This window comes from Cibotium barometz, chromosome 63 (assembly GCF_041138505.1).
Source record: "Cibotium barometz isolate CiBa-2024 chromosome 63, ASM4113850v1, whole genome shotgun sequence".
Lineage (NCBI taxonomy): Eukaryota > Viridiplantae > Streptophyta > Polypodiopsida > Cyatheales > Cibotiaceae > Cibotium > Cibotium barometz.
In genome coordinates this window covers 25,496,189-25,522,231 of record NC_141108.1, presented here as the reverse complement: position 1 = coordinate 25,522,231, position 26,043 = coordinate 25,496,189, and the positions used below count along the sequence as shown (strand labels likewise).

Here is a 26,043-nt window from a genome sequence, read left to right as displayed (position 1 = left end):
GATTGCACAGATTGATGCAGCCATTCCCAACCACTGGATTATTGGATCTTTCTTGGAAGTCCATCATCATTCTTGGTTTGGGGTTTTTTCTGGGAGAGGTGTTCCTCTTCAGGTTATGGGTTTCCCCTTGCCTAGGGAGGATGATGTACCGGTCTTTTTTTCTGTATAGGATGGATGGCAGCTGGAGAGATGTGACGTGCAGGACCTTATTGAGGGCCCCCAGATTCGTCCAGTTAGAGTTGTTGGCAAGTTAGGGAAGCACGTCTTTGTTGACACCCCCCCCCCCCCCCCCGCGGGATGATCACAAAGAGTGTTAGCCTTTGGTTGTATGGTGGCTGCCCTATCAGACATTTGCATTGAGACCCCGGTGAGTGGGAGTGGAAGGATGCTTGTAACCCTTTGAAAAGCATGCCTTATTTCAGTTATACGATGAGGAATGCCAGACATCTTACCTTGGGACACATTCAGAGTGTCCCTACTCTTAGACCCCATTGGGAATCTTACGGCATTTCGACTAACATTCAGAGGATATTTTGGCAGAGATTGTGGCATTCTTATAGAAAGCCACATATTTCCTCCTTTATCTGGGTTTCTCTTCTTGGTGGTCTGGCCAACAATCAGTGGAGGTCTGTTACTGGTGCTTGCCTAGCATGCCCTAGATGTGCAGGAGTTTCAGAGTCAGTTTACCATTGTTTATGGGAATGCAGGGAAGCACATAGGGTTTGGTCTGCGATTGCACACCTCTTTGGTAGGATTAAGAGGGATGCCATCATTTCTTTTGGTTCTATCATTTGGTTGACACAATCTGGGCCTCAGCTGAGATTCGAGGGGACTGACAGGAGCTTGGCCATTATGGTTAGGGAAGGAGTTGCTCGGCAATGTTGTCTTCAGGATTTGCCACTTTCACACTTTGTCCCTCCGGCACAGAGGTTAGACAGCTCTTGGGAGATTATTGCTAGCATCTCAACCTGGAATATCTGGAAGGCTAGATGCACTGAGGCCATTAAGGGTACTCCCGTTCTTGTTTCTCAGTGTCTTTGCAGGATTTGGAGTGATATTATTCACACCATTATGGCTACCTGGGCCAGAATCCAAGGATCTTCGAGGGCTGTGGAGAGGAAGCGCGCCCAGTTTATGAGAGAGTGGGACATTGGTATCTTTTTCACATCCTCTCATTCGGGACCCTATTGGCACCACAGGGCTCCTGATTGGTTGAAATCTCCACCTTGCTTGGTGTGAAATCTCCATTTTGTAAAAAAAATTCATACTTAATAGAAGTCTCCTTTCTGGGGAAAAAAAAAGTTCTTGTTTTTGGCTTATCTATAGTCCCAAGTCAGTCATACATTCATTCTCTTCAAAGATAATAAAGCAAATACTCCTAGCAATAGGAGGGGGCCCTTCAGTGGGTAATTTGGGACCCAATAAGGTGTACAGATCTACCTCTCTCTCACTCATCTCTTAAATTGTGAAATGATAAAGTGGATTGCTAAAGACTCACGAAACTCAGGATAAAGAAGGCGGTGTGAGACTTTGTGTGATAAGATCCTTCATCTACGCATAATTCTGCTGCATGTTACAAGAATTGAACATAGGCAATGATCACTAATTGTGCAATGTGTAATCTCACATGCAAGGGCCACTTTGAGAGCTTCCAATAAGCAAGTTTTGCTTTAAGCTTCTGCAATACCCATTGCGCCACTTTCTGAACCATCATATCCCATCCCAATGGGTATCCAAGATGCCTGGCAGTTTTATCATGCTGAACTATTTGTCCCGGCCATAGAAGTCGATGCCAATCCATACGATGCAATGGAATCAATTTTGACTTTTCAAAATTCATATGGAGTCCAGCAGCCTTACCAAACAACTCTAAAACATTCATGATGCATGTGAGATGGGTTTGGATCATTTTTAGGCATGAAGAAAGAGTGATCCTAATAAATGGAGGCATTTTTGGCACTCTGTAAATAGAATGAAACTTGATGTGTTGTGTATCCAAAAGCATATTCAACATGAGTTTGGTGGCCACTCTGGGCACTTTTCTCGTTATGATATCTTTTATACAAGAATCCGTACATATTCAGGGGTTGCTTTCCTTGTAAGGCATGAGTTGCACCGAGTGCTTGGGAGATGGATGGTTGTGCAATGTATGTTGCAGGGAGAAGTATATTGGTTCGCAGGACTCTATGCTTCTCAATTGTCTTCTGTGAGACAAAGATTGTGGCGAACTTTTGTTTCCTATCCTTGGCTCACACATGCTTTTGTATGTGGGGATTTCAATAATTCCCCCAGAGATGAAGACAACACTTCTCATGCATCTCATATGTTAGTGAATGAAAGACATGAATGGCAGAATTTTATTCTCCAAATGGATGCTAGTGATATGTGGTTGGCCAATATGGTACATGTACCTGGATTTACTTTCCACTTCAGCATCAACGTTTTTTGATTGTCAACAACAGCTATCTTACACATAGCATGTTTCAATGCTATCCACTTTGGGGTCAACTGTTAGAAGATCGCATGCAAACTGTTATTGTAGACTATGGCAGATGGTACATGGGAGAACAAAGGCACAAGGTGGATGATGCAAAACAAACAATTCAATCAATAACTAAATTTAGCCATTGTCATGCATTATCAGATGTTCAATATATGATATTGTGTGAGGCTAAAACATGTATCACTCTGGATGTGAGGCTAAAACATGTATCACTCTGGATGAGAAAAGGAAGATACAAAAATGGCAGGTAAGGGTGCACCACGAACAAATTAGAGACAAGGGTTGCTCTTCCAAAGCCTTCTTCAAAAGCCTACATGTGGCATGTGTGAATGCTACTAGTGTCTAATGGGGATGCCATATGTTTTGATGCATTATTTGAACATTGTAAGTCACACATTTTATTGGAATCATTGACATCTCTATCAGAGAAAGTAAAAGAAAGCTAATTCACATCCATGTTGTGATCACCACCAGCATCCTGTAATACATGCAATATAACTTCATTCTTATCCAAAATTTGTGTGCCTCCTTTACAAACCTCCGCCCAGTTTCCAGACACCACATCTGTAAAAGGATTCTGATTCTGACCTCGTACAGTTTGTGGCTCAGTCCAATTTCGGATATGATATGTAGACTGGGCTGGCTACTTAGCCAGTTTCTTTGGAGTCACAAATCCATCTTTATCAGCCTCCCTTTGACATTTTCCTTTGTGGAAATTGCTGTTTTATTATTTGCCGGAGTTCCATTATGCATGGGGAACTTCATCTTAATCCCAACTCCTGTGTTAACCATCTTGTTGACACGTTGCAAAACTTCCTATTTGTAGGGTGGAGATATAGCTTTTGGAGGAGGTTGATGTATTACAGATAGACATTACGAAACCATGTGTCCAAACTTGCAACATTGAAAACAAGCACCAGCAAACACACCCAAATTAAGCTCGAAATAGTTCCTGCCAATGGCTAAAGGCCCAATTCGAAGTGTGCTCACCCCAATAGAAATGTGAGGAATAGTAGATTTATCAGTATTCCACAAAATACAAAAAATGATTGCCATTTCCTATAGATCGAGGAGGGCATATAAACTTACCCGACGATGCTCTTATGCCCTGTGGGAATTGCATGACTTCTACCCACACCGGACATTTATGCTTAATCACATTGTGATAGTCCTTATTAGGTGACCAGGGCAGTACATGCACCATCTGTGTGTCATACATCAATGGCGACATTTCTAAAAGTGTAGTACGATGTACACTATTTGAGAGAAGTACTTCTAAAAACCACAAGAGGCCCAATACACCCATCAATAAAACCCCCTTGCAAGACTGATTTCAACCACTGCGCCACTTCTTGAGCTTGAGGCATTTTCCCAGAAAAGAAAATCACCACTCCATTTTCAGAAAAACGTTTGAGAGGGGTGACAATCTAAGGCACCGGAATGTTGTAATGATGCTCAAGAACCGGATGTTTCCACCTTTATCTGTTATTTGCAAAATCTTCAGCAAGCACATGACAAACAAACTGCTCCTCATCAGGAGAAAGAGCTACATCAAAATTGACCGATTTATCTGTACATAGCCCCTCCCCCCCCCCCCTCTCCCTCTCTGCGCTGCTCAATGCCTCCCCCTCCCCCCTCTTCTTTCGTTTTTGGACGCACCCCCCCCCCCCGGTCTCCTGCCTCCCCCCCTTTTTTCTCTGAGCTGCCCCCCTTTTCTTCTTTCCGTCCTCCTCTTCGTTTCCCCGCCCCTCTCCTCTCTCCCCTCCCATGCAGGTTGGTGCTTCCTAGCTTCTCGGGTTTTCAGCTTTATTCAGCAAGCTTCGGCCTATTCTAGTCTTCACCCTCAGAAGGACTCCATGGCAGCCGCTCCGTCATCCCCGACCAAAGCCGCCGTTGCTTGCATTTCCTCTTCTGAAGCGGATCTACAAGTTCTTGCCACGACTGTTGCCTCACTTGAGGCCTCCACCCTGGTCTGCAAAATTGTTGGTAGCCACCCTGCGCATGGACAGCTCAAGGATCTTTTTCAAGCCAGCCTCATTGGTGAACCTGCAAAGATCACCGATATTCACCCTCTAGGGCACGGATACTTCCAAGTGGAGTTCGACTCGCCATCGGCGTCAGACTGAGTCATGAAGCTGAGTCCCCTTGCACTGCGTACGGCGCAGGCCTTCTTTGCACGGTGGCAGCACGGCTTCGATCCAGCATCTGACCCATTGGCTAGCTTTTCGGGCTTCCCACAGACAGTTTTCTTCCCAAGCCTTAGAAAGGAGTACCTTCCTCTTCTCCCGATGATTGGTGGTGCCATCGGGAGAGTGATGGATTCCCCCACACCGCTGCCTCGCCCCTCACAAGGGCAACTGGGATTCCATCCCTCCGCATCTATGTGGCCTCGACGGAGTCTGTACCGCATTGTATATCTATTCCTAGCCTCCGAGGAGACCCCATACAGTAGCGCGTGGAGTATTCTGGCCTTCCAGGCCAATGCTTCATTTGCAGACAGATGGGTCATTTAGCCAGAGCTTGCCCATAGCAGCAGTCCAGGAGACCGCCTCCGGTGGTTCCTCCCCCCAGTTCTCATGCTGACCCTCCCCAGGGCGTAGAGAGAGAGGCAGGCCCTCAGGTAGCAGACCACCAGGCCCCAACTTCGGGTGACCCAATGGACGGCGAGTGGCATACGGTTGGACCACACCTCGGCCGCTAGATGACCAGCAGAGCCGAGCGCCGCCGCCGCGTGCCCCAGGCTCGCAGGTCTCAAGGGGATTCGGTTCTATCATAGAACCGTTACCGAGCATTTATCTAAGCATTTTCTCGTTGGTGATGCGCCCTGTCTAGTCCTGGAGCGGGCCTCTCCGGTCCCACCAATATGGCGGCCGATCCCCCGTCCAGATCCCCCCCCCCCTGCCCCAAGTGTTCTATGAGGCTGGCCGGCCTCACTGAGCCCCCGGCAGGCCCCTCCCCACAGCTTTCCTCTCTGGTGGATCCCTCACAGCACCACCCCTCCCCCCTCTCTCGCCGCCTCCCCCACCTTCTCCCCCTCCTCTTCCCCCAGTCTCAACACCGACTATACCCGCCGTAAGGCACTCCGCCCCACCTTTATGATCCCCCCCCCCCTTCTTCCCCTCTTTTGCCTCTCCAGAGCACTCTCATCACTCCCCAACATCCCCTGTCCCGAAGCGGAGGCAACCGGCGGGATTAGTCCGTCGCTTGATTTACCGATTTTTCGAGCTGGTAGAGATGACCATTGCTGCCTCCCTGGTGAGGGCTCTGCTGCCAAAGTCCCCAGGTGGGGCCCCAAGATCCTGGGACAACCTGTGGACTACATACAGTTTCTTCCGATGTCTGCCGACGGAAGGGACCGACATGTTTGAGGAGACGGTAGCCCCTTGTTCGGGTATGTGTGTTTTTCACCACTCCAGGCCCTCTACGCTAGATAATGGCGCGATGATCTTCTCTTTCCCCTTCAGTGCAGCCCTGGGGGCAGAGTGGGATCCTAAGTTGGTGGCAGCTGCCATCCAAGGTCAGGCAGTCGAGCTCTCCCACCATCTCCACGATCTTCGCATCACCGACATTCTCACCCATTTTTGGCCTCTGGCTATGATGAAGCTTGGAGGTTCAACCCATCGAGGCCAAGACGGGGAGATGGTAGTCTCCAATCTGGAGCTGCTACTCTTTGTGTTCATGCATACTTCTGCTGCGGTACCTCTTCCCCCCTCTTACAGATACTTCCACTGTGATCGATGGAGTCCGGAGCATGCATATGCGACGCTCATACAGAGTGGCGTCACATGGAGGACAGGATTAGTGCCCACCTAGCACGCCTTCGCCCCCGCACGGATTGTGATTATTCCCCGTGTAAACCCTCGCCCAAGACTCTTCGCGTGGAGGGCAGTTCCGCTAGTGCCCCATCTCATAGAGATTGATATGCAGATTGTTTCATGGAACATTCAAGGTTTAGGGGGGCGCACTGCTTTCATAGACGAGGCGTCCTACGAGGTGAGCTTCAGAGGGCCATAGTGGGGGGACCCATAGACATTATTTTCTTCCAGGAGCATCATCTCTCAAAAGGGCGCACCCACAAATGCGAGAAGATTCTTCCAGGACAGGAGTCACACTTTCTGGTCCCCATCCTTCGGCCCCTCAGGGACGCACGGAGGGGTGTTTATATTTGTTAGTGAGCAGCTGCTGCCAGCAGTGATGACTGGCTCAGGAGTCATTGTCCCGAGGCATGCACAGTGGATTACAATTACTATTGGAGAGGATAGCGTTGGCTTCCTCAACATTTATGCTCCGAATGTTGCTGCAAGTAGAGCCCTCTTTTGGAGCTCAGTACGGCAAGCCCTCCCTCAGGCTCACTTTTGGTCCTTGGGCGGTGACTTTAACATGATAGAGGTAGCAGAGGACAGACTTGGAGGTGGCACGGCCACAATTTCAGGAGTAGAGTACTCAACCTGGGAGGAGATAATTCTTGCAGTCAGGGGACAAGACCCTCGGCATCTTCCAGAGTTTGGGCGTAGCCCTGGGAGCCTTTGCTTCTCGAGATCGGATAGGAGCACCGGCCCCAACCTCTCTAGACTAGACAAGTTTTATGTTGATGAGTGGGCTTGCAGCCGAGGGGGTATGATTGGTATTTTGGCAAGTACTTCATTTTTTGATCGTGCCCCGATTATTTTGTCCTTAGAGGACCCCTGGAGGCATGACAGGCATGTGAGCTCGAGGATTCCGAAAAACCTCATTCAAGACCCCGAGATATGCAACAGGATAGAGCAGATATGGGCGGGATTGGATTTTCTTTCAGGCTCTCCGCTGCGTGCACATTGGATGAGGGCTTAAGGGAGATCAACAGTTTCTTGCAAGAGGAAGCCCAGAGCCGATTAGAAGGTTTCCGAGATCAGGAGAGGAGTTTGAGGAGTCTTGCCTCTTTACAGTGGCTTCAGGAGAGGTCCCCGGATAGACAATGGATCGAGAGTCAGCTTGCCGCCGCTCGCACGGAGATTAGATCCATAGAAGAGAGGAGGGTGGAGTACAGGTATCATGCCAGGGCCTCTTTCTGGACTCAGGCACGCAACAGAGTCATAGGGGATTTCTTTGAGATAGACGGCCCCCACAGGAGGAGAGACGGTATTCGTAGGTTGCGTGGCCAAGATGGAGCTATTGTTTTAGATCCCCCCCTAGGTGAGAGCCTTCGCCACGGACTTTTTTCGATCCCTCCTCACTGGTGCCCCAGCATCTCCACAGGTGGTAGACGCACGCGAGAGGGTCTGGCGGCATACGAGGGAGGTAGTTCCCCCCTCTCTTCGGTCATTCTTATTGACACCATTTACTGCTAAGAGTTGGCGGAGAAATTGACGGCACTTCCTAGGGGCGGACGGGCTTCCAGTCTCCTTCTTTCTTTGCCATTAGGACCTCATGGAAGGTGGCCTTCGAGATGACTTCAATGAGATTATGATCACAGGTGCCATGCCAGAGAGGCTCTCAGAGGGCTTGATTCACTTGATTCCCAAGGAGGGTGGTAACAGATTGGAGATCCGGCAGTGGAGACCCATCACTCTTCTAAGGACAGCCTATAAGATCTTGGGCAAGGCCATCAGCAACAAGAAACTTCAGCCTTTTCTCCCAAACTTGATCCACGACACTCAAACCAGCTTTGTTCAGGATCAGAGCATTCTGGACAACATCTTTACTTTCTGGGAGGCGATAGCTTCGGCCAAGATGCAACAGCAAGACCTCATTGTACTACTCCTAGACTTTGAGAAAGCTTATGATAGGGTGGATTGGAGCTTTCTGGAGGGCACTATGAGCCGGATGGGATTCCCCACCCATGGAGTGGATTCGTGGAGTGTCAGGACTTTACTCGGCCTCACACAGCCAGGTTCTCATTCAGGGAGCCTGTGGCGACAGATTCCCCCTCTCCCGCTCGGTTAGACAAGGCTGTCCTTTGGCACCTTACCCCTCTTCTTATTCGTCGCCGAGGCCGTGAGTAGTTCTCTCCGCCCACGATACCGGGCTTCATAGATTTTGCATCTTCCCTTCCGCAAGAGCTACTAGACTCAAAGTTTGCAGACGACACAGCAGCTTTCCTTGCAGGAGATGTGGGGAGTCTACAGAGATTTGCGGAGGCGATTGAGGTTTTCTACCGCTCATCAAGAGCATAGATCAACAAGAACAAGTCGTGTGGTTTTTGGGTAGGCTCAGCACCCGCCTCGACTTGGCGACTAGTTGAGGATTTCAAGTGGATCTCGAGGGGCACTCCAATTCAATATCTCAGTTGTCAAGTTGGCATTGATCTCTCTCCCGGGCAGCAACTCGCCCTGCTTCTTCTGAGTATTCGGAAGAAGCTTCTATATTGGAACTTGGCGAGGCTCTCCCTAGCAGGCAGGGTGGTGGTGGCGAACCAGGTACTTCTTGCCACCATGTGGTACATCACTTCGTGCTGGGCCTTTTCTCGGGCATGTATTGGCCAAGTACAGCGACTAATCTAGAACTTCTTATGGGCCAGAAGCGATGGGAGGCCAACCAAGGCCAAGTACAGCGACTAATCTAGAACTTCTTATGGGCCAGAAGCGATGGGAGGCCAACCAAGGCCAAGGTGGCATGGATAGTGATTATTCAGCCTCGTCGCAGAGGGGGGGGCTAGGCCTCATCAACCCAGCAATTCAGAGCCGCGCCTGCTAGGCAAGCTGATTGTTAGAGGCCTTCTTCCCGGTGGTGAGCCTTGGAAGGATTTCATGTTGGCCCGGATTTTAGCCCGCACTCCGAGCCTTGGGGGCCCTTGGCTGCGGAGTACCAGATGGATCTTCACAAAGATGCGAGCCCATGGTTTTAGCATGGCTTTTGAGGACAGATTCGCAGCCACTTTACTTCACGCTTGGGAGCACCTTAGGCCTGTCCTCAAACAGATAGCTCCAGTTGCCTCAGAGGAGCGGCTTTGGCAGCCTTTGGTCTGGAACCCCCTAGTCCGTTTACCCAGTGGCCACATGCTAGGGGCCCGACCGCATGTTTCTTGGGGCGCCTTGAGCATGGGACCAGCCAGGTCTCTTGGAGATTGGATCACCCATAGATAGTTACCCCCAGGGGTGCAGAAGAGAGACCTGACAGGGATCCGGGGTAGAGATAGGCTCAGCATCAACATCGACTCAACTGTCCCTCAAGAGTGGCTAACTCCCCCAGACCCGACCCCCCCAGTGTGGCTAGGTCCATGGAGCAGATGAGGATAGTGGTCTGCTCACTTTCTCTATTGGATCCCATGGCAGACTAGAGAGATCTAAGCTTGCCTTGGAGGATTTTAGTTGTTGTACCTTGCAAAGGGTGAGGGTGATTGGTTTTCGTGCACGGGAATGGCATATTGATCTAGCACCGGCTAAGGTGGCCAGGGAGAGATTATGGTGGCTATGGATATGGGAGCGCCAACCTCTCACCCGCCTTCAGTGGGACCCGGGAGAGTGAACTTAGCATGATCCAATGAATCAGGAGGAGACTCTGGATGCCCCCTTCTTTGCATACACTACGCGGTTAGGCCGCAGGATCCATATGCTTGAGATAGATGGCATACCGGCGGCAACAGCACATCGGCAGTCTCATGGCCTCTCCCAGCGTTTCCTTTCAGATTTTTGGAAGAGACTCTGGGACAGCTTTCGGCCAAGAAAGATCACCCTCTTTCTTTGGTTGATGGCACATAGTAGTTTGGCAGTCGGTACTTGGCTGGCAATTGGTGGTACCAGCGGCTTGCCCGCGGTGCAGCAACCCCCAGGATACTCAAAGACATTGCCTTTTGGATTTCCTGAAGGCTCAGCAAATTTGGCAACAGATTGCTATGGACAAGGCATCGACCCGGATCATCACATGGGGAACTGTCACTTAGGCCACAGAGGCTGGAGTGGTCAGGGCTTATGAGGAGGATGGGGGAGGGCTAGGCCTTCAGATCTCTCAACATAGTATTGCAGCAGTACCAATCACAGCCCCACCTACAAGCGACTCACGGCCAGGCTCATGCCAGAGATGGGAGATTTGTAGTAGCATAGCAACCTAGCACATTTGGCGTGCTAGATGCAGCGAGGCCATCAAGGGTACCCACACTCCGCCGACGGAGACCATCAAGAGCATATGGCTTGATATCATTCACACCCTCCGCGGTCAATGGGGGAAGTTACAGGGAGGTTCTGACCGCATGCGGAAGGGGCGGGAAGCTTTCTTGAGACTTTGGAGGCCTGGCCCTTTCCTCACACATAGAGGCGGTGACCCCATTTGGCATTCCAGACCACCGATGTGGTTGTTCCCCCCCCTCCCCCTCCCCCTATATGAGATAGCCTTCTCCTTGCAGAGCGGCCAGCCGAAGGAGAAGGGTCTCTTCCCCTCATGATCATTTGATTCCTGCCCTTAAATGAAGCGAGTTTGTATTTAGCCCTTTGTGGTTGTATCTAGCCCTTTGTGCTGTTTTTTCTTTAACTAATTGAAGGATCTTTTTCCTGGAAAAAAAAAACTGAACACAGAATATAGCAAGAGCCTGTGAGCTACAACATGCACGTGAACACAAACACACACGCACACACAAAGCCACATGTGCGCAAGATAGACAGGAGGAAAACGACGACAAAGTAAGAGGTGCTGGTGAAAAGAGAAAAAGTGGGCAGGCTGGAAGTCGGGCACATACGTACACGCCACGTGCACCAGAGAGAGCAAGCCGCGCACAGACAAGCGCTCAACAGGGTACAGTCGACAGAATCATCTTGACAGGGATTAGGGTTCAGAGAACACTCAACCACACACACACACAGCTTACACAGTACAACACACGGCTAGCCAGTCAGTCTACATATTACCACTTCAGGCTAGCCAGTCAGTCTACATATTACCAGATCACCTCAAACCTAGCAGGGCCCCTTTCATATCCTCCTCTTCAAAGCTGACTAGTACGGGCTTTCTTGCCACCTCGCTAGCCTGAAATATTTACAGTCTGTTTACTATTCTAAGGTATATCATACTGTCACACTAGGTTATCTTGTTTAGAGAATTCATCCACTTCCTGAAATTTTGTCTGTTCAGTTGTGACATTGGTTAATCCTCGGTGTGGATGGTCAACTTTGCCAGATCCTTTCTATATTCTTCAAGGAAGACCTCTAAAATCTCCAGCTTTTCTTTTTTAGAGAGAAAATTCATCTAACCTTCACCTAAAAAAGGTCATTTTACTGCACAAAACAAGGGTTTATAAATAAAATTCAGGCCAGATGACAGGCAATATGTAGCAGGGCATCTCAAAAGGGTCTAATACCTTCTACATCAATGTTGAGCTTCAACATCAACATATATTCACATCACCGTCCTGATTTCAGAAACAATTTCTACTCTTCACAATATAGCATCACTCTCCAATTGATAAGGAAGGTACTTTGAGAGATGGAACAGAAAATTATCCCGAACTACCTCCCAAGAGACAAAAGCTCCACCTCCGTCGTCCATGGCACCATCAGCAATATCCCAGCTGTCCATATGTCCACCAAACACAACTAGCTCCTCAGGTTTCTCATAACCTTTGATTTCGACAATCAAATTGCTGTCACAACCACAAAAAAACCCTTTGTCTAGTGAGAACCCCTTCCCCCCCAAACAACATGGCTTTGTTACCTACAGACAGTGCAAAAAAGACAAAAACTTAAGACCTTGTGACACCAAAATTGATATCATTGCACTTCAGATTTTCTATTTATTTCACAGCATTGACATGGTGTTTGGTAATAAGGCCACAAGGTGAGAGCTTGTTTGAGAAGCTTGCAGTGCCTGCAATGGAATGACAATGTGGGACAGTTTTCTTAAGCCTTACCGTGAGGTTTGATCAGGTAGCGTGTGTGCCTGCACAAGGTACATTGATAGTAAGAAAGGATGAGTTGGAAACCTTCCTGAAATCGAGACCATCAATGCAAGATTTTGAAGGCGAAGCACTTATATATCACCTCCATGTAGAGTTCTAGCACCACCTCCTGTCCACGTGCCTGCATCCGTGAAAACATTTTGGCGTCTTCCAGAGTGATTGCTGCAGTTGGTATAGATGCTGCATTTGAGCTCCCAGTGTGGACTGTCTGTTGCAATAAACATTTTGTTGTTCATCTCTAGTTCTGAACTGTAGATTCTATCACTGCCAGAAATTGGCAAACAATTGTGCGTACTTTCTAAAATGGGTATACAAAATTACCTTGAGACCAAAGGGAGCAACAGAGCGCACTAAAGCAGCCACAGCTCCATATTTCTCAGCCCTTTGAGCTCCAGTAGTCCGGTATGTGATAGTTATGTCATACCCTTCAAATTCCTCATTGTAAACTAGAATACGACCTATAACAGGTTTTTCCCATAAGATCCTGATCATTCACTTAATTTTTAAAAAAAACAACAGAAGTATGATACACGAAGATAATTTGTGGTGTGTTCATGTGTGCTTCATGCTCAAATATAGCCTTAGGGAACAAAACAAGGACAAATCCCTCGCCCCCCACAACACCACCCACTCACACCCCCCCACCCCCCGTGTCTGGGTTTTCTTTTCTTCCAAATCTGATTACAATGATTTTTTTTGTTTCCAAGAAAAGTCCTTCCATTAGTTACCAAAAATACAGCCGAAACGGCTAGCTAAGTACATGACCTAGTCTCAATCAAGGGAGACAAGAAAAACAGTAGGGGATAGAGAGGGGCTCTTCCTCGCTGGCTGGCCGCTCTTGAAGGAAGGCTATCTCATACAATTGTGCGTGGGGGTGAAGGGTGGGCACGGGGGGGGTGGGGGGGTGAGTGTGTGGGGAGCGGAAGGGGGAGATGCAAACAGGTGGCCTGTAATGCCAAGTAACCTCATTTCTCTAACCCTGAGGAAAGGACCACTGCTCCAGGAAGGCTATCTCATACAATTGTGCCTGGGAGTGGTGGGGGGGGGGGGGGGAGGGGGAGGGGGAGGGGGACGCAAACAGGTGGCCTGTAATGCCAAGTAACCTCATTTCTCTAACCCCGAGGAAAGGACTGCTGCTCCAAATTCGCACAAAAGCCTCTCGGCACTTCCGCATATGCTGAGAGCCAACTCACAGCTTCTCCCACTGGACATGGAGGGTGTGTATGATGTTCGTTCATATGCTCTGGATGGACTCAATGGGTGGCATGGTAGTGCCCCCTCTATGGCCCCGCTGCAGAGCGAGCACAGCAAATGAGCCATGCTGCTATGTTGCCAATGAATCTCCCACCACTGACAAGGGCCTGTGGTCCTCCTCCCTACTCGGGCTGCTGATAGGGGGGTTGTCATGATCCTGTGGTAAGAGAGGAGAAGTGCAAGGTCATGTCCCATCTCCTCACTCAAAAGCCCAAGCTACCACCACCTCCTAGGTGATGGTCAAGCAGGTGCCTAGTCCATGGTGAAGATACGGACGATCTGCAACCATACCTGTTGCACCTCAGAACCATCCCAAAGGGAATCCTGCTGTGACTGCTGGTGTCCACCCAAGAATAGAGGGCTGGCCGACCTCCAACTGCCAGCCACGTGCCCACTGTCAAGCTCTTGTAAGCTATCTGCCAAAGGAAAAGAGTAATCTTCTCTAACCAGAAGCTGCACCACAGCCGTTTCCAAAAATCATGGAGGAAACACACTGGCATGCCCCGAGTCTGCCAGTTTACTATTGCCGCTAGCGTACTATCAACCTCTCGCATATAAATCCTGCAGCCCAGACAAACTGTGTACTCAAAAAAGGGGATGCTAGGAGCATCCTCGGGGGCGAACGGATCATGCCACTACCACTCACCTCGATCCCACTGCAGCTGCATTAGTGGTCGGCCCTCCCATAAACATAATCTCCATAATCTCTCTCCCGCCACTTAGGTCGGGGGAGGGTTGGCGTGCCATCTGTGGTCATGAAACCCAATCACTCTCACCCTCTATAAAGTGCAACATGCTGAGGTCCTCAGTCGAGAGAAGGGGGGGGAGGCGGCTCAATCTGCCCTGTGGCCCTAAAGAGAGTCATGAGGGTGCCTCCATCTACACCATGTACTACTATCGAGACATCATGTCTGGTAAAAACCCCTACCCACTTAGGGAGAGGCAGGTCGTGAACTGGTGCAAGCCACTTAGGAGGGATAGAAGAATGGATGTCGAGGGTGAGCCTATCTTTACCTCGGAGTGCCCCTCCCCGCCCCCCCTTGCGTTCTCCGCACCCCCCCCACTCTCTTCTCCGCCTCTGCCTTCCGCCCCTTTTTTCTGCCCCCCTCTGTCTTCCACCGTCAAACACCCATCCCCCTCTGTCTTCCGTCTTTCCCCCTTTTCCCTCCCCGCTCCCCCTTTTGTGCAGCTTGGTTTCTTGCCCTCGACTCAGCTACAGACTCTGATGGAGGCTCCTCTACCCCCATCAGGCTTTCTCTTTCGCCAGAAGAGGAAGCGAGCCTCGCCGCAAAGGTGAAACGCCTCCAGGCGCATTCCACCATCTGCCGTATAGTTGGCACTCGCCCCAGCAGAGGGGAGATCCGGGATCTTCTCCAGGCCCGCCTTCTTGCAGATGTGGGCAAGATCCTAGACATTCAGTTACTGGGCCGCGGTCACTATCAGATCGAGTTCGAGACAGCCCAGAGCGTGGCCCAGGTCTTAGCCATGAGTCCCCTCGACATCAGGGGCGCTCGGGCCTTCTTCAGACCTTGGCAGCATGGTTTCGACCCAGCAGCGGCCGAGCAGGGAGAGCGCCTATTCCTTGTTACAATTTGTTTTCCTGGACTCCGCCGCGAGTACCTTCCGCTCCTTTCTAGGATAGGATCATTGGTAGGCTCGGTGCTTGAGACTGGCCCCACAGCAGCTTCAGTGGTGGCTAGAGCAGCTGGCCTGCCTTCGGTCAGAGTTTTGGTTCCTGACATCTCCTCCCTTCCGAAGGTCATTCAGCTACTACCTAGGATAGGGGGGGGACGGATAGATCAGAGAGTGGAGTTTTCGGGGCTCCCGAACCAGTGTTTCATATGCAGGCAGGTCGGCCACCTGACCAAGGCCTGCCCTGGCAGGAGACCCCGACCCTCATCGCAGCAGATGCGGCTCGGCAGCCAGCCTCCGGGACACCTGCTCAGCCCACAGAGACCTCGGATTGGCAGCCTAGACAGGGGCGCCGTAGAGGGAGGCAGCCACAGCAGCATGCCCAGAGACCGATGCAGCAGCAGTCACAGCCTCAGCATCACTGGGTTCCCGTGAGGAACAGTTTTGCTCCCCTCCAGGAGGAGACCCCATCGCTGCCTGAGGATCAGGAGATGCCAGCACCCCCCCTTCGCCCCCACCCCCTCCTCCCCCGTCCCCCCCTCCCGCCTCGCTTCCACCTTTGCCTCCTCCCGTTCACGCTCCCGCTTTTTCAGCGGCTCCTTCCCCACCCCCTTCTACCCCCCCTCCTCCCCCTCCGCTCGCCTCAGCTCCCCGGAGGCACTGGCAGTACCCTGGCGATCACCTGCAGTCCGGCAGGCACTGAGCACCGACCTTGCTCGAGCACCGCAGAGGAGACCTACCATGCCGATTCGTGCTTCACGGATATCCTCTATCCGCAGTCGGCTAAGTAGTCTCGACACTAGACAGCGCTCGGAGGCTTTCGACTACTCCTTCACACGGCTTTTTAGAGCGGAGGGCCCCCATGAGCCAGCACCCATCAGAGTTCATGTGGTGATACCTCCGGCCCGAGGGGAGGAGGCACTTGATTCAGCGGTGGCCTTGTCCTTCCCTCTCTATGGCACTAGCGACCGGGAGTGGATTCTGGATCTTGCTCTTAGTGTTTTGAAGATTTAGGCAGTTGAGTTTTCTCACCATGTGAGCGACCTGGAGATGACAGACGTGATAGGCCGACTCGGAGTTGGCGCATTTCTTTGATACCAGGAGTGCGGATGCCTCCGGGATTCGACATTTGGTGGTTCGCATAGTGGCAGACCTAGCACGCGACCCTGGCTATGTATGCATACATGTGGTTGCTCTCTCTGAGCGGGAGGCAGTCGCCATGGGACACAGCCACTGGCGCTTGGTCCGAGACTCTTGCAGCACACTGGGGGGGCAGATTCGTAGCCGCTCGGATGGGGACTACTCTCCATCCAAGCCGCTTGCGAAGGCCCGCCGTATTGCTGAGACCGCCTCCACCTCAGCAGGTCATCCATGAGGATCATCTCATGGAATGTACAGGGCCTTGGTGGCGCACACTATGTACGTTATCGTAGTTGCTTGAGACAGGAGCTTCAGAGATGCCTGGTTGGGGGCAGTATTGATATTCTGATGATGCAGGAGCACCATTTGAGTGAGAGCACGATTCGGAGATATGGTTCGGTGATGCCTGGTAGATGGGACACATTTTGGTTTGCAGGTTTTGGCCCTTTGGGTGGGCAGGGAGGAGTATGTATGGTCATTGCAGATGCATGGCGGCAGGCCATTGTGGAACGCGGGGTCATTGTGCGTTACAGTGCACGGCACGGAGCTTGCAGCTTGGGAGCGATTTTGTATGACACTGAGGATCGCTGATGCATGGCAGCATGAGGCTTTCTCCCGCTCTCAGGACAGTCTTAGTTTTTCTCGGTCGGATCGCCGGGCAGGGAGGGACTAATCTCTCACGGATTGATCGCTTCTATGTGGGCGACAGGTTCGGGGAGCGTGGTGGCTCCGTTGGCATTCTCGCTGGCACCTCTTTCTCAGACCATGCGCCAATTATTTTGACACTTGAGGAGAGGACACGGAAGACCAGCTTGCAGTTGAGGATCCCAGAGAGGATACTTACAGATCCCAGTCTTTCTGAGACATTGAGAGGATATGGCATGATTGCCAGAGCTCTGACCTGGATGCAGCAGGCCAGTGTGCCCAGGGACTCATCGAGCTCAGCTCTTTTTTGCACGCTACAGCCTTGACACGGTTGGGAGAGACACGAGAGCGGGAGCGTCGCTTGAGACGTAGCCTTGCTTCGGTCCAGCGTCTTCAGGAGCAGCTACCTACATGTGAGTGGGTGGCGTCCCAGCTGAGCCAGGCACGCCAGGAGGTTAGAGAGACAGAGGAGTAGAGACATGAGTTCTACTATCATCGCCAGACCTCTCAGTGGACGCAGCTTGGGGATAGAGTGACTGGGGAGTTCTTTGAGATTACCGGACCCCGCCATGCTCGAGCAGGAGTTTGCCAGCTTAGGAGGCAGGACGGATCGTTAGCCGCTGAGACCGGGGAGATTAGAGCCATTGCACTGAGTTCTATAGAGACCTGCTTTCAGCGGAGCCAGCCACGGAGGCACGTGATGCTTGCAGGCAGACTGTGTGGGCCCATGTGCAGAGGAGGGTCACAGATCGTATGCGCACAGTTTTGGGCAAAGGATGAGCTTGTTGAGGCCTTGAGGGTCCTTCCGCGTCATAGTTGCCCTGGAGAGGATGTATTGACGCCTGCCTTTTTTATGCGCTATTGGGACCTTTTGGGGCCAGGCCTCCGCAGGGGCTTTCAGTATGTTTTGGACACTGGGGTGATGCCGCAGAGCTTTTCATAGGGCTTGATCTTTCTTATCCCCAAGGGGGAGGGAGTGTCAGATGATATTCGGCATTGGAGGCCTATTACGATCCTCAATACTGTCTACAAGGTCTTAGCAAAGGCATTGAGTTTGAGGATCCAGCCCTTCGTTGGGGAGTTGATTCATGCTACCCAGACAGGATTCGTCAAGGAGCACAGTATCCTTGACAACATCTTCACCTTCTGGGAGGCGACGGCCCGAGCTAGATTTCTCGGTGAGGACTTCATCGTGATGCTTCTCGATTTTGAGAAGGCATATGATAGAGTCGATTGGGGTTTCCTAGAGGGCACTATGCTTCGCCTGGGTTTTCAGCCAGACTGGATTCGAGGAGTGGCGGCTCTATATTCCACAGCTCGTAGCCAGGTGTTGATGGCAGGAGGGTGGGGGCCGAGTTTTGAGCTGACCAAATCAGTCCGCCAAGGATGCCCGCTCACCCGGTTCCTTTTTCTCTTCTTTGCAGAGGCTATGAGCTTGTATCTGACAGCAGAGGAGGTTGGTTTGAGAGGACTCCAGCTCCCAGTCCGGGGTGAGGACCTGACGATTCTGAGTTTGCTGATGACACGGGATTGTTTTTGCATGGCCAGGAGGCCAACCTACAGAGGGCAGAGCAATCGCTAGAGGTTTTTGGTGTGGCTTCGAGAGCATTGATCAATTGGCGCAAGACAGTGGCCTTTTGGATCAGTAGTGCTCCCACTCCGGCATGGAGCCCAGACCCGGGTTTTAGATGGATTCCTCCTAGTACAGCAGTGCGGTATCTGGGTTGCCAGATTGGACTTGATTTGTCACCTGAGCAGTAGATCGCCCCGCTTCTTCTGAGTATTCGGAAGAAGCTTTTATATTGGAGTACAGCTTGGCTATACTTGGCTGGGAGGTTGGTGGTGACAAATCAGGTGCTTTTAGTGACTATGTGGTACATCACGTCTTGCTGGATCTTCTCGAGCTCCTGCATCAGCCAGGTACAGAGGCTGATCAGGAACTTCCTTTGGTCTCGGCGGGATGGTCAGCCGGCCCGGGCTAAGGTTGCTTGGGCAGTTATTACTATTCCGAGGGCCCAGGGGGGCTTGGGCATTATAGATCCAACTGATCAGAGTAGAGCCTTGCTGGGGAAGCTTATTGTTCGGGGGCTGCTTCGAGGCGCTAAGCCTTGGAAGGAGCTTCTTTTTCAGCGGCTGCAGGCTAGAGCTCCCCCAGCAGGGGGCACTTGGGAGGACAGATTTGCCTTGAGCATTCTGCGAGCGTGGGAGCTTTTGAGACCGGGGCTTTCTCTCAAAGACCTCCTACTTGTGATGAGGAGCGGGCCAGACAGCCGCTCATCTGGAGCCCCGCGGTACGCACAGAGCAGGGTCATATGCTGGGCTCTCGGCCTCGTCTAGCCTGGGGACCATTGGCGGCAGGCCCAGCACGCAGTTTTGGAGATTGACAGGCCTTCTGCAATCTCCCGGAGGAGATCCAGGCGGAGAGGCTGAGTCACTTCAGAGGGGGGCTGATTATGAGGGATGACATTCAGGGGGCACTCACTGAGGAGTGGTTCACGCCTTTCGAGCCAGCGGCCCCACGGTGGATGGGAGCCTTTACACAGTTGGAGATCCTGATTGCTGTCAGAGCTTGCACTGAGGATGGCAGATGCCGCTACTATGAGATACACGAGGAGGGCAAACTTCAGAGAGTGGAGGCGGAGTCGCCTTTGGTTGCAGAGTGCATCTTTCAGAGGATTCAGGTAGTGGCTGCCGCTTCTCGGAAGTGGCATATTGATCCAGACCCTGCAGATGTGGACATTGATTGGCGCATATGGGCATATGCTGCGCGCCCCTTGGCCCGCCAGTGGGACCCTGGCGAGTACGAGTGGCACGATCCTTATGTGTCCCCTGAGGCCACAGAGATCACCTTCTTCCAGTACACTGTTCGGTTGGGGAGGCATATTTTGACTGCGAGAGGAGGATGGTCTCTCCAGGTGCATCGGAGCATTGGCGGCTACAGGGCCTCTCACAGGAGTTCCTGGAGGATTTTTGGGGACCAGGCTCTGGGCTAGTCGACAGGCACGCAGGATCTCGACTTTCCAGTGGCTGGTTGCCCACAGGGGCTCTGCAGTTGGCACCTGGCTTGTCTACAGTGGCCTTCCGTCGGCCTGCGTCCGATGCGGCCACCCATTGGAGACACACAGACATTGCCTTTGGGACTGCCCACAGGCGCAGCAGATTTGGCTGAGGATGCTGCGCATTTTGGCTGAGGATGCCCAAGCCCGCCAACGTGGTGGCAAGGCTAAATGATGACTCTCCAAGCCACACCTTGGACCATGCGGGCTGCCATCACTGCCTGCCCAAAGGAAGATGTGAATCAACTGTTGTACCTGGCCAATACACGCCCTAGAAAAGGCCCAGCAAGAGGTGATGTGCCACATGGCAGCGAGAAGGACCTGGTTCGCTGCCATCTACTCGACCAGGAGTGAGAGCCTGGTCGTGCTCTAGTATAGAAGCTTCTTCCGAATGCTCCAAAGGGGGGCAAGCTACTACTCTGAGGTGATGTCGATCCTGACCCAACAACCGAGATAACGCACTCGGGTACCCTTTGGGATCCACTGGAAGTACTGAACCGGTCACCAAGCCGGGGTAGGGAATGAGCGAACCCAAAATCTACACAACTTGTGCCAATTGATCTGTGCTCTTGAGGCCCGGAAAAAGATCAAATTTAACGGCTTTGATCGACGCACCAATTCTAGATATCGACATTATACCCCCACAGGTAAAAGCCAATGACTTGAAGGTTATTTATCGTCTTTTACAAGCATCTAAAACTAAGATTTTGGACATTAAACCCCCTCATCCTTATTCCGGCCAGTGCACTAAGTGTATTCTTGACCAATGGCTATACAAGCTCCGCATGAATCCTTGGACCTCACCAACGCAAAACAAATTCCCTTCACCCCATCTTTGTTGAAAGACAATGCATTTTTATGGTGGCAATGATGATTAACTAGTGGGAAGACCATCAACACGTGGGAGAAACTCAAGCGTGTGATCCATATGTAATTTATACCTGCCAATGAGGACTTTCAAGCACGATCTCAGCTACACCATTTGATCCAAACAGGATCATTGGCCTCTTATATCTCGCAATTTACCATTGTGGTACTAGAGATTCCTACATTGTCTCCAAAAGACAAGCTACATGCTTTTGTGGAAGGGCTTACACCCATGTTGCGCACAGACCTTCACAAATATGATCTAGTCGATCTATCAGCTGCAATTCGCTATGCCGAATGTCACATTCACACCTCGGGGATCTAAGTCACAAGGTCGCCCAGGATCTTCTAATCTCAGTAATGATAATAAATCAATTCGTGATGGCTCCAAAACTTCCTTTGGCGGTTCTCAACCTCGACCCAATTCTCAAGAGAAATCTTTCTAGAAGCCTCGCCAACGAGATCTTCTGACTGGCCATGGCGCCAATAATCTTATCAACCACCACAAGGATCCAACTATGGACGAGACTCTAGACACAACCAACTCTATTCAGTTTACTCAATCCTCTTCTCAAGGCCAACAAAAATCAGGATTATGTACAATCTGTTCAGGAAACCATCACTGGTCCAATGGCCCTAAATGCCCCAATAATTGGCAAAACTCCAATGTAGAATCTTCAACCTTAGAGGACAAGAACCGCTGCACCCAGTCTTCTCAAGCAGCCATTGGCAGAGTTTGCTAACCCTAGATATCATTACCAAGGTTGCTACCATTGGGTTCAAAACATATCAATCATGGAAAGCTCCTGGCAAGGTACATCATCATCTATTAAGCTATGATATTCCCACACACGATGCATCAAACACAATGCTATAAATATACAAAAATGTAATGATGCATGTCAAGGTACAACTCCCTCTATTCTGAAGAACAAACACACCTACCCCAAATACAAACCAACCATCATTGCTTAACACACAAACACCAGGGTTCTATACATATATACACGTTTTTTTGGTTTGTTTTTTCAGCCTCACAACGCTGCCATGTGGCAATGTATTATCCCACATAGTGGGTTGGGGTCAACTTGACCCCTCTATATTGGGCTAAATGCCCATTGGTCTCTCCTTATCCCCCACCTTTATGGTCATTCACGGGATCTTGAGGTGGTGGGGGGGAGACCCGGCTCTTGCTCTGCGCGTGGTGCTCTGCTCTTGCTCTGCGCGTGGTGTTCTGCTCTGCGCGTTCCGCGTTCTTTCATGGTATGAGAGCCTCGTTCGGCTCTTGCCTTGCCTTCTTCATGGAATCGGGCTTCACCTCCAGGGGGGTGTTGGAATGAAATCTTGCCCTCCTTCTCTTCATGCTACCATGTGGCAATGTATTATCCCACATACTGGGTTGGGGTCAACTTGACCTCTCTATATAGGCTAAATGCCCATTGGTCTCCCCTTATCCTCCATCTTTATGGTGGTTCACAGGGTCTTCGGTGAAGGGGACTCCGCTCGCATGGTGCTCTACTTCCACTCTGCGCGTGGTGTTCAGCTGTGTGTGTTCGGCATTCTTTCAAGTTCAACGTTTGAAAATACGCACCACTCACAGTCTGATTGGCCAACGCCGTAGAATATGCATGATGTCATATCATTCAGGGATCTCGCCAATTTTCATCATACAAAGGTTTATAAGTTTTTGGAGATTGCACCACCTTTGACAGAGGTTTTTAAGTCAGCACCTGCTTTCCGATGGACAAATGATGCTTCTCTCACCTTTGACAAGCTAAAGATTGCTTTAACAACCACCCCAATAATGGCAATCGCACATCCAATCTTCCTTATGAAGTCATGACAGATGCTTCTCACATTGCAACTAGCGCAGTTCTCATGCAACAAGGCTGAGCCATAAGCGTTCAACAATTCAATCACGTTATCGAGTATACGATAAGGAATTCTTCCCAATTTTTCATGCTTATCAAGCCTAGAAACATCATCTGTTAGGAGTAGATTCTATTGTGAAGACAGATCATCATTCTTTGAAGTATAGTTTCACTCATCCTGTTATGAATGCACGACAAGGCAGATGGGTGTAGTATTTGAAAACTTCCATATGGCTATTAAATATGTTCCTAGTCTTTCTAATGTGGTTGTTGTCGATGCTCAAAGCAGAATGCCTCAAGCCTTAGCAATGGCGATTTCTACAGTTCAAATCGAGAACTGCTTTTTGAGTGATTATGACTCCACAATCTAATCCTTCTCATTCGAAGATTTATGTAGCTTATTCTCTCGTCGTCGATGGATTACTTTATTATTAGGATCGCATTTGTGTCCCTCATAACACAAACTCTTGGTGAAGGAACATCCTGAGGTCCTTATGCAACTCATCCTGGTATCAACAAGACTTATCAGTTGTTGCTAACAGCTTCCTATTATTTGCCTCAAATAAAGCAAGATGTTAAAAAGTTTGTTACAGCATGTTTTTCTTGTCAACAAATGAAAGCTAATAGACAAGCTCAAGTTGGTCTCCTTCAATCATTTCCCGTACAATAATACACAAATAATAGTGGTAGTAGACAACCCAAATAATCGAAGAGTGGAAATCGGAAGGAGAGAGCTCGCGTTGCTGCTAATATTGCCCTGCTGCCTCCCCGCCTCTGCCTAGCTACCTCCCACCTCTGACCTTATGGCTTCCGTCACAACTAATCCATCTTCGCACCCACAAGCCAAGAGAATCATCAATTTTTCACAAGACGAGCTCACCTCTCTCCAACACGACATTGACATTGAGGTCCAGAACACTCTTATCGTGAGGGTTTATGGCTCCCACCCCTCTCGCTCGTCACAAGCTCGTGACTGGCTTCTAGCAGCTCTCCCTTCGGAGTTGATTGTGCACTTCCAAGATACACGTCTACTTGGTTGAGGCTTCTTCCAGGTGAACTTTCTTTCTCCAGAAGCTACTTCTCAGGTGTTTGCTAGCAGCTCCTTTCCTCTTGGCCCTAGGAAGATCTTCTTCTTTCAGTACCAGGTGAGCTTTGATCCAGTGGTGGAGGATCAGTGCCTTACCCCAATCTCATTGCGGTTCCCTACTCTTCCTCGATCTTATTGGAAGCTCTTAGCTTCCATAGGGGCATCCTTTGGCCACGTTTTAGAGATACTGACTCTTTTCGGCTCTCCCGACTCGGCTTTCGCGGCTTCTGATGGTCTACCTTTGTGCTTATTCCTGATGCATCAATTATTGACGATCATATCATGCTTCAGAGACCTGATGGCTCTCATTTCTGCCAGAGGATGGAGATTGCAGGCAGACCTGATGAGTGTCGGATTTGTCGTTGACAGGGCCACATTGCTAGAGATTGTCCCAAATCGAGAGACCATGCTAGGAGGTGGCGTGGTCCTACCCAACAAGTGCCTCTTGCAGCTACCTAGACTCCACTTGCCCTTGTGCCCCAACAAACCACACAACGTTGGGTTGTGGTTAGAGATGGCAAGCGCCCTCAAACCCCCGTACCCACCCCTTTACCGCACCCCTAGAGAAGCACCCCAACCCTTATGCAACTCTTGCCTCACAAGATGTGGATCCTTCTTTGGAGGATGAGGCTATGCAAGCACAGGATTTGGATCCCTCGCAAGAGGATGATGTTTTACAGGATGATTGCATCCTCGAGGATGATGTTACGCAATCGCATTGTCATGGTACCTCTACAATTTTGAGGACTAGCTTTTGCTTTTCCCTGGAGTGGAAACAAGAGGTAAGGTTTTCATCGTCAGATTTTCCCTCCCTTACCTATACAAGACGTACCTCCGTCTCTAAAGGAGATCCTTCGTCGACCTTGAGATCTAGTTGTTCCTACTCTCAGTCCTTATGAGGATTGTCTCATGGAACATTCAAGGTCTTCGGGGTTTTGTCGGCGGAAATAGATTGTCAAAACTTAGTTGCACAGTGCAGTTCCAGGTGGACCTATGGATGTATTGCTCTTGCAAGAGCATAAACTTGATGTTAGCTAATGTGGGAGATCAGGAAACCTTCTCTTGGGACACACCTTTTGGTCGCCAGCCATTGGTAGCAAAGATTGTGTTTGTATTTCTGTTTCGGTTGTGGTTTTGCCTTGCATCCTTGGACATGGTGTCATTTTACTTGCGAGAGCACAGTGGATCCTTCTTATGCAGGGTGTTACATGCATTGGTATTCTTAACCTCTATGCTCCTAACCATAGAGGTGAGAGGATTGTCTTTTGGAAATCTCTCACTACGTTGATGCCTCATGCTGACCATTGGATTATTAGTGGGGATTTTAACATAGTTGAGATGCGAATGGATAAAAGAGGTGGACATGAGGGCTTGGTGCATCCTCTTGAGAGAGTGTCTTGGGAGAGGTTTATACTCTCCATTCATGGCAGAGATTGTTGGCATGAGAATGCCATTCCGAGGAAACCATCCACTCTTCTTTATTAATGGTCTAACAGGAGAAGGGATGAAGGATGTATTTATGCACGGTTAGACCGATTTTACCTAGATGATTGGGTGCTTGACAGAAGGAGCCATACTTTTATTGCTACAAGCACTTCTAATCGGATCATTGCCCAGTGGTTTTATGCGTTAGAGATAGAGTCGCCATGGATCAGCACCTCATGTACGCATCCCTAATCATTTGTTCTCAGATGCACACTTATCACGTCAGATGCTTGATATTAGGAGATCTCATGATTTCTCGCAGGCCTCGCAAAGCCTGGCCTCTGCTCTCTGTGATATTAGCAACTTTTACTGGTGTGGCTCACACCGATTCTTGACCCACCTTCCCCCAAGTGCCCGATTGTTGCGATGCATGGTGCAGATGGAGGCACCGTCAAGACCTTTTCTATTGAACCACAAGGAAGATTGAGCCGCCCCCACCGCCCCCCCCCCACTCTTACGACAGCTTCTATCAGTGGAAGGTCACCCTCTTCCTTTCCTTGATGGCCTAGAGGTGTCTTGAAATGGGCACGCAGCTAGAGATCATCAACAACCATTCATTGGCCTACAGCCTATGCGGCGATACTCGCAAGATGCATCACCATTGCCTTTGGCATTGTCCAAAAGCATAGTAGCTTCTTCTT

At 50.3% G+C, this 26,043-nt stretch overlaps 1 protein-coding gene across 4 annotated transcripts in view; it reads right to left on the bottom strand.

Moving 5' to 3' along the window:
* The window catches only part of LOC147603879 (uncharacterized), a 91,044-nt gene that overhangs the window by 51,495 nt on the left and 13,506 nt on the right, over positions 1–26,043 (bottom strand). For 2 of the 4 annotated variants that reach the window (XM_086796196.1, XM_086796195.1), the window contains exons 5-8: positions 12,687–12,823; positions 12,448–12,573; positions 12,318–12,346; positions 11,886–12,050 (exon numbers count right to left, since the gene is read on the bottom strand). In XM_086796196.1, the coding sequence (XP_086652322.1) occupies positions 11,886–12,050; positions 12,318–12,346; positions 12,448–12,573; positions 12,687–12,823 (457 nt within the window). The remainder of the gene's footprint in view (positions 1–11,885; positions 12,051–12,317; positions 12,347–12,447; positions 12,574–12,686; positions 12,824–26,043) is intronic. The other 2 variants (XM_086796198.1, XM_086796197.1) reach the window with 1 other exon arrangement.